This window comes from Talpa occidentalis, unplaced genomic scaffold, assembly GCF_014898055.3.
Source record: "Talpa occidentalis isolate TD23 unplaced genomic scaffold, MPIMG_talOcc4v2.1 talOcc4.2, whole genome shotgun sequence".
Classification (NCBI taxonomy): Eukaryota; Metazoa; Chordata; class Mammalia; order Eulipotyphla; family Talpidae; genus Talpa; species Talpa occidentalis.
This window is the reverse complement of record NW_023602073.1, coordinates 52,695,119-52,703,412: the sequence shown is the minus strand read 5'-3', so window position 1 is coordinate 52,703,412 and position 8,294 is coordinate 52,695,119. Positions and strand designations below refer to the sequence as shown.

General features: G+C 46.8%; 1 protein-coding gene across 1 annotated transcript in view; it reads right to left on the bottom strand.

Annotated features, from left to right (window-relative positions):
* Window positions 1-1,923: 1,923 nt before the first annotated feature.
* The window catches only part of LOC119251383 (butyrophilin-like protein 1), a 17,701-nt gene continuing 11,330 nt past the window's right edge, over window positions 1,924-8,294 (bottom strand). Inside the window, exons 2-8 of the mRNA XM_054698140.1 lie at window positions 7,451-7,732; window positions 7,131-7,331; window positions 6,842-6,862; window positions 6,723-6,749; window positions 5,824-5,850; window positions 2,708-2,734; window positions 1,924-2,315 (exon numbers count right to left, since the gene is read on the bottom strand). Of these exons, the coding sequence (XP_054554115.1) occupies window positions 1,924-2,315; window positions 2,708-2,734; window positions 5,824-5,850; window positions 6,723-6,749; window positions 6,842-6,862; window positions 7,131-7,331; window positions 7,451-7,730 (975 nt within the window). The 5' untranslated portion in view covers window positions 7,731-7,732. The remainder of the gene's footprint in view (window positions 2,316-2,707; window positions 2,735-5,823; window positions 5,851-6,722; window positions 6,750-6,841; window positions 6,863-7,130; window positions 7,332-7,450; window positions 7,733-8,294) is intronic.

The window sequence follows — 8,294 nt, the reverse complement described above, 5'->3', positions numbered from 1 at the left end:
TCTCTCTATTTCAAAGAAATGTGTCTGGAGCTCATCCAGAAGTAATACAGTATCATAAGGGTACAAACTAAATGGAAAGGGGAATATATATATGATGGAAAACATATTAATATACAAAATACTTAAAACTCACACAAGGAGCCTGAAGAACATATTTGCATGACTTTATTTTGGGGGTGATCCTATTACGAGGATTTGTAAATGTCTCACACCGTTCCCACACAGTGTGTAGTGCTGTGCCCTCCCATTGGGATATTGGAGAGATTCCCTGGAAAAGTGCCTGCTGCCAAGGGAGAGAGAGGGCCATCTGCAGGCCTGTGGAGTCACATCGTAGGATCCAGAAGAAAAGAAGCATGACCAGGAGAGAGGCGAGTCCTCACCTGTGACTGGAGTGCCCCCTCCAGGGCTCATCCTGACACTGCACAGGTGGCAAAGGGGACATGCTCCTGGGATCCAGCTCCAGGGTCACAAAACAGAGCAAATACAGGATGGATGTGGAGCCAACACTGTTATATTATTTACTGCTCAGATTCAGTCACAATCCCTTTGACTATTGTGTTACCTAAAGTCTATAATAGAAACATAACCTCCAACAAATTTTATAAAGTATAAGGGTGAGAAAAGAGAGGAAGATATGGTTGATATAAACAAATAGCACAATACACACACACACACACACACACACACACACACACACACACGAAGCGAAAGAACATGCAAAGCTGTGACACTCTGAAATAGCTGGTTACTGACCAGAACCACCTTCCTCCTCTTCCTGTCCCAAGTCTCCTCTCCCTCAGCCAACACACAGCAGGCCAGAGTTCTCTACCTGATGGAGTAAACACACCTTCACTAGCAAGGTCTGAGTCCTTGCTAGTCCTGCCCTTCTGTCGGCTGTGCTTTTCCATGAACCTTCACCTTTGAACTTGATAACTGAACCATGCTGGAGGTGAAAGGTCTCTGTGGTTCACTGCAACTGAAAGGACTCTGCTTAGTCACCTCCCAATTAAGGCAGCAGCTCCCTTCTTTCTACCTGGTATTGACACAAAAGAACCCAGATCCTTTTTCTAAATCCCCTAAATTAACACAGCACATTTTTACAGGTAACAGAAATTTCCTGATTCAGAAAACTAGGTGTACCTCCTCCATTCAAGAATAGGAAAAAAGAGGAGAAATGAGACGATTCTCATAAAAACCTATCAGCCAGCTATCTCCCTAGAAATTTTGGATGACCAGCTTTTCTGGACACAGACTATAGGACCCCCAAAATAGAGCTGGGACCGCAATTTTAGCCTAAGATTCCTCTACACAAATTCAAATTAGATAAAGTAAACTGTTTTATTCTTCAGAGTAATTCAGTATTCATCCCTTTTCTTCTCCAAGTTACATGGAAATACCATGAAATATATTTCATTATCAAAAAATTTAAAACCTCTTCCTATAGGAAAAGTCAGCCTATAAGAAACTACTACAAACAACAGTGAAAGTTTTCTTCTGTTGCTGTGCACATGGCACAGCTACACTTCAGGGATCTGTCCTCAGAGCAGGAGGATGAGACTCTCTGTCGCCCAAGACTTACTCAGAGGCTGTGCCCAGAGAGTGTTCACTCAAAGAAGAGGCTCTGTGAGGGGAAGGGACAGTGATGGTGCCCTAGGGTTACACAGCCTCAGAGTTGCATGGAAGAAGGGAAGTTTCAGGCCCTGGGGGAGCCCCATCCACATCAAAGCCTGAGAGGATCCCCTTCCCTGAGGGACCCATAAGCTCCTCCAGAGAAGGAGAATTGTTTATCTGCACAGAGGGCTTCTGGGGCCCAGCCTCCAGGGGGCAGAGGGTCATTGACATGTCTCCTGAGACACATTTGAAGTATGGAAGAGGGTCCCAGAGAAGGACTCAGGAGGAAGGAGAAGATGTGGGAGCCATCAGTCATGTCATAGAAGGAGACGTCCCTTGAGCATAGTCCAGGAAAACCCCCACCCTGTGGGGAACCTGCCTTAGGGATAGCAGAGTGTTATCAATCGTAGAGGGATAAAATCCTGAATCAAAATGCCCCATAGTCCAAAACCCCTTTTCTGGGATCTCTTTATACCAGCCTTTCCTGTTCACATCACTCCTACAGACCCCCAGAGTCCACACATTTCTGTCTCCATTCTTGACCTCCACCTCCCAGTAACAGCGTCCTGATGTGATGCCTTCAAGGCCCAGGATGCTGCAGGAGTCTCCTCCATCCTCACAGGAGTCCTTCAAGGTCAGAATCTTCTTGTCAGGAGAGAGGACAATGCTGTCATGAGAGGAACCTGGATCTAGAGTGACAGACCCTGCAGAGAGAGGAACAAAGTATGCAAGGACACCCTGACCTATAGCAAGGGCACACAGCTCACCCCAGTCCATTAGCTGCATGGGGGGAAGAAGGATGCAGGGGAGAGATAAACTCCATGAGATGAGAGTGTTGTGACTTAAGCCCACAGTCCACTAAGCAGGAGAAGGAACCACAAGGCTGACTTGGGGGTTAGATGTGTCACATGGCCATATAAGGACCAACTGGACCAATATCAGGCACATCCACCAGCCACAATTATGTGCGTATTACTGCCACATTCCACACCCCAACACTGATGGTGCCAGCATCTGTATCAACAAGGAGGACTGATAGAGAAGCCAGAAGCTTTAGGAACTGCAAGAGCATCCAGAAGGACACAAATTCACTCACAGGCCTGGAACTTCTCCTTCCGCCAATCTGCAAGAAATCACACATTTCATATGAGGGATGTGGAGACCCACACATCAGGACCAGCACCAAGTCTTCTGAAACATCATAATGAAAGGTACACAGAAAAAATGCTTTGGAAACATTAAGTTGATGAATTTCTTTCTCTCACATGCACAGAAAACAAACAACTACACTGAAACCTTCCTACGAAGGCTAAGCATGAATTTTAATACCCAGAGATTAAGTGACTGTGAATCAACTTGAACAGAATGGTTATTACCCATATTTGACTATTAAAGTAAGCTTTCAAGTCCCTAGTCTCACTTTTTTCTTGAAAAAGTAGTAGATAGATAAAACTTTCAAAGACTGCTATTACTTATAAAGAGCTGTTTGAGAAAAATTTAAAGTTGTTGCTAAGCCACAGGTAGAGAGAATTATAACTTGCCTTAGCTGAACATGGAAGATAACTATCAACTATGAGTGAAGGGAAGTCAGGATACAGCATCAGAGAAATCTTGCTCAGTAAGGAGACAAAAGAGAGGTTTTGAGGAAAGGAAAAAGGTTCAAAGGAGGAAGCAAAAAAAATGCATTGAGAGGATACATGTGACTTTTCTTACCTTTTTTTGTGGAGGAGGTAGCAAAAACATGTATACAGATACGGAAAACAAAACAAAACAAAAAAGATGGATTTAATCATCTACTCCCCCAAGTATCATTTAGAAAGAGTGAAAGCATAGAGGAAAACCCCTGCTGGGGTGAGCCCCCAAAGATGTCCATGTCCTAAACCCCAGACATGTCAATATGTCACACACATGTGCGCATGGCAACGTGAACTACAGCTGTGATCTAGATAATGAACTTCATGATGGAGATTAGTGTTAGTGTTCATGATTAGATTAGTGTTCAGGAATATTCAGGCAGGCCTAAATTAACCATGTTGAATCCTTAAAGCAAAGGGCTTTCTAGGCTTTGTACTCAGAGAAGTAGATGTGACAACAGAAGCAGAGACAGAGACATGCTGTGTTTGCTGGCTTGAAGACAGAAGAAAAGGCACATAAATGAAGGAATGCACAAGTCCTCTAGAAGCTGGGAAAGATCAAGAGTCTCCAGAAACAGAACACAGCCCTTGCTGCACATTGATGGAATCTGACCTACAGAGTTAGAAGACAATAGATCTGTGTTAGTTTCAGCTGCTAAGTTTTGGATAATTTGTGGCAGTTGAGAGAAGACTAATAAGCTCATGTATGGTGTGTGCCACACCCAGCATAGAATGAGGTCCTGGCAGAGAAAGGATCTGAGAAAACTTGAAGCCCCCATCACCTGCACAAAGACACAGAAAATCTCCCATGCTCTGCTGGAAGGTAGAGAACCAGAGGGGTACACAGAGACAGAAATCAGGGGAAAGCCTGGGTCAAGAGAACGAAGCTATAGACCATAGGCATCCAAGTGACCAAGCACATGCATTTCATGATGCAGTAAGGTGACGGGACCAAAAATGCCCCATACAGCTAGACAGGCCTGTGCCTCCTCCATAGACACCAAGCCCGGGACCTTAAGAACCATATCAGGCTGGCCTCCCCAGGGTGAGGAAATGAAATGATTTAAAAAAAAAAAAATCATGGGGAGCCCTCTGCCCCATTGTGGCCAAGGCCACATAATCTCCAACCACTATATTATCTTTGGGAAGAAGAAATGAAGGTCACTGACCAATGAAAGCTAATATATGTCCAAAGATACTGAAATGTCTTTATTGGGGAGAGTTATTGTCTCCAAAGGACTGAGACTCAGGATTAAGATTAGAACACTTAGGTAATGAAATGAAAAAAAAAAAAACATTTTCTTGCATAGTTGGGATGTAAATAGGTGACTATTATTTCCAATTAGAAAAGGTCATTCAGATAAATTGGTATTTTCATCTCTATGGATTTTCTAGACACAAGGAAGATCACATAAAATGTTGGGCTGACCCAGGGGACCCTCTGAGAAAAGTGAACTTTGATTTTCTTCACTAAGAAATTAGATGATAATCAACTATAAATTTTTATATAGCAATTGTTAGAGATTACCAAAGGAAAAGGAGAAAAATGAGAAGGGGAGAGAAGTTAGTTGGCATTTAAATTTGAGACTTGATAAAATATTGAGTATATCATTCATCCCTGTTTCTCACAGTATCTATGCCTGACAGCAAACAGCATCATCCAGAACCAAAAAAGGAAAAGCTACACAGACTGTAAAGGCACAGATCCTCACACACCCAGCCCTAAGAATCCTCTGGATTCTTCTCTGCAGCAGGACCTGCAGCTCCATCCCGCCTGACTGCTGCGCAGGCTCAGCTGGGCCCACCATCAGAGGCAAGAGCAGTTTGATGGTTACCTCAAAAATGGCTTAAATAAATAAGTCTTGGGGCCTCCCTGGTGGTGCAAGGGGTTAAGACACAACCTATGAAGACGCAGCCACTGTAGCACAAGTTCGAGAGATTTCAATAAAGACATTTATTTATTTATTTTTTAAAGATTTATTTATTTATGCATATAAGAATTGGGGAACAGGTCAGAGTTGTGGGGGGTGAGAGGATTCACCAGAGAGAGAGAGTGGGGAGCAGAACAGGCAGACTGACTGAAATACACTGCTGAGGGGAGCAACGGGCAGGATAGAAGTGGTCTGCTGCACCATGTGGGTAGCTCCCTGGTCGGGTATCGAACTTGTGCTGCAGTGGCTGTGAATAGCTCCATAGATTGCATCAAAGAGACACTGAGACCTAAGCAGACCAGCAGGATTTCTGGCATCTAGAGATCTGCAATTCCTGATCTACAAAACTATATAATTGTTAACCTGCTCAGTCTCTCCTCACACTGATCTCCCCACTGTCCTCAATCACAGGCAGGACCAGGTGACAAGGGGTCAGAGGGTGTCCTGACCTCACATGACCAGCAGGGAGGACAGGGCAGGTGGAGGCAGGTCTGGGCTTACAATGGGGTGGGAGGGGCCTGTTGTTTCCAGATGGAGGCTACAGAATGAGAACAGATCAGGGACCCAACAGTATCTGGTGGGGGTCCCTGATAGAGAAGGGGCAGAGGAGGCTGGGAGGGATTCCCAGGACTCTCAAGACCACTCACCTGCATACAGCTGGGCCTTCCTCCAGGCTGAAAGGAAACACACAGGTGAGAACGCAGCACAACCAGCTGCTCATGTGACCCACGGGCCCTGGTCTCCCCCTGTTCTGCAGGGGAGATTCTCTAGGGGGGTGGAGGGGAGAGGCTGAAAGGTCTTGACCTCCTGCCCTGTGTAGACAGCAGGGGATGGTGGGAAATCCCTGGCTAAGGTCAGAAGCCTGCAGGACAGAATGACCCAGCCCTGCCTGCTGCTGCTGTGAGGCTTTAGGCATGTCACTAAGTAGCTCTGGGCCTCAAAACTTAAAACATTCTTATTCTATCTTTGTTCAGTTTTGCGACTAAGGATCAAAATTTATACTGTCTGTGAAAATATTTTATGAAATAAAATATAAATTATTCCATATTGTAATAAAACATATATCCAGCATTTTCCTGGCAAAGAATGATTTAAGGATATGAGGCAAGCTCTGGGGTAAAAATCTCCAATCTGCCTCAGAGAAAACCCCGCTGTTCCGGAGTGCTGACAGCCCCCACCACACCCCACACATGGTCAACCCATCCACACTCAGCATTCATTGAATGCTGTCTTGGAGGCAGTGGGCAAAAGACCACACTCTTCGATTTAATGCCCCCATTAACATATCCACCTTTAATGAAACCTCAGGGCAGCTGTCTGTTGCTTCCAGGTGCTGACCAAGAATGAGATGCATGGAAGGCTAGAGAGCCAGCAGCATGGTGGGAAGGTCAGGGTTGGCATGAGACCAGGATGCACAAGATTCCACAGATTACCACACACCAGGATCCCCTGACTGGGTGGGATGCAGCCAAAAACTGGGAGAACCTGGGGACATGGTCTTGCCGCCCACCAGCTCCAGACCCAGGACCCCTGGAGCATCACTCACCAGCCAGGTAAGCTGCCTTCCTCTGGTCTGAAAGACAACACAGGAATCAGGTGAGGTAAAAACCAGAATGTCTCCTATGAAGGGGACACGGAGAGTTCAGGAGGGAGAGCAGAGCTTACCTAGAGTTGCCTGGAGTTCACCTGAAAGAGTAAAAACAAAAAAGCTTCAATTCCTGTCCCTAGGAAGAAAAATTGTGTGCCTAGAGGATCCACAAAACAAAAACTTCTCTGTGTCATAAAATTCCCATCTCCAGACCCATATGAGCCTCCAAGTTCCATTGATCTCTGGGACTCAGCCTCCTGCTCTGATCTCCCTATATAGTGGACCCTGGGCTCTGGCTCTGTGATCAGCTTGTCCCTCTCAGCACCCACTGCCACACTCACCACCCTGGCCCCTGTCCTGCCTTACCTCTGTCCTTCAGGGCCTCCTCCTTGGTCTGTCTATCCTCCTCTTTAGTCCAGCGCAGACTTCTCTGTTCCTGCAGCTCCCGCATCTGTGTGGAATGTTCTCTCCAAGTGTAGCAGGCAGCCCCCAGGAGCAGGAGCAGCAGCAAGGTCAGGATCACCAGGAAAGCCGGCTTCCAGGGAGAGACCCGGGGGAAGAAGGGCTCTGCAGACAGAGACCCCCACAGACACCCCATCAGGACACAGCCCAGGACAGCCCACCCCAGCTCACCTGGGGGTGCCCAGCCCCTGCTTCTGACCCTGGGGAGGGGGGAAAGTGCTGACCTGGGGTGACAATGGCCATGGCCTTCTCCTGGCCCAGGACAGGATTGAGGATGGAGCAGGTCACGCTCCCCACAGAGCTGTCTCTCACCACCAGAGCGGCCTTCACGCTGAACAGTCCCTCAGTGTCCTTGAGGTAGGCCTCAGAGAACTCGTGTAACTTTTCCCCATGGGGGTCTCTCCACTGCACCTGGGGCTTCGGGAACCAGCCCGAGGCTGTGCACACCACGTGCACCCCGTCCTCCTCTGGCCCTGTGATGTGCACTTGGGGGGCAGAGCCCATACCTGTGAAGGGAAGATTAGAGGCAGATGGGGCAGGACCCACCTGTGCACACCTCCAGGGCATTTGTCCAGGTGCATTCTGGGGAGTATGAGGAAAGGCTGCTGCCTGCAGGGACAAAGGCATGACCCACCCCCAGAGTCAGATGGATGGAGTATGGGACTAAAGGGGCACAGAGGACAGGGACTATCAGGTTGAAAGTCGATGTCCAAAGGGACTAAGAAATTAGTCCCAGGTTCATCCTAATCCTCCACCTTTCTCACCTCACACTCTCCCAAGGCCTCTTTTCCATACCAGCTTCCTCTTCTCTAAATCACTCCCGCATTATAATAATGACAACCCTACCTCAATTCCCTCCCTGAAATTAAGTCCCTGTGTGTTATCATTACGGTGATCCCTCACATACACTCACACTCAAATTCCAGAATGAATTAATGACTCTACCCCATCTGTGATAGATAAGCAAATATCCCCAATTCTTTCTTAATATTTCTAAATTTCTCTCTGCTTCATAAATTCTGGTATCTTCTCAACCCTGAATGGGGTCATGATTGCCTTGAGCTTGAG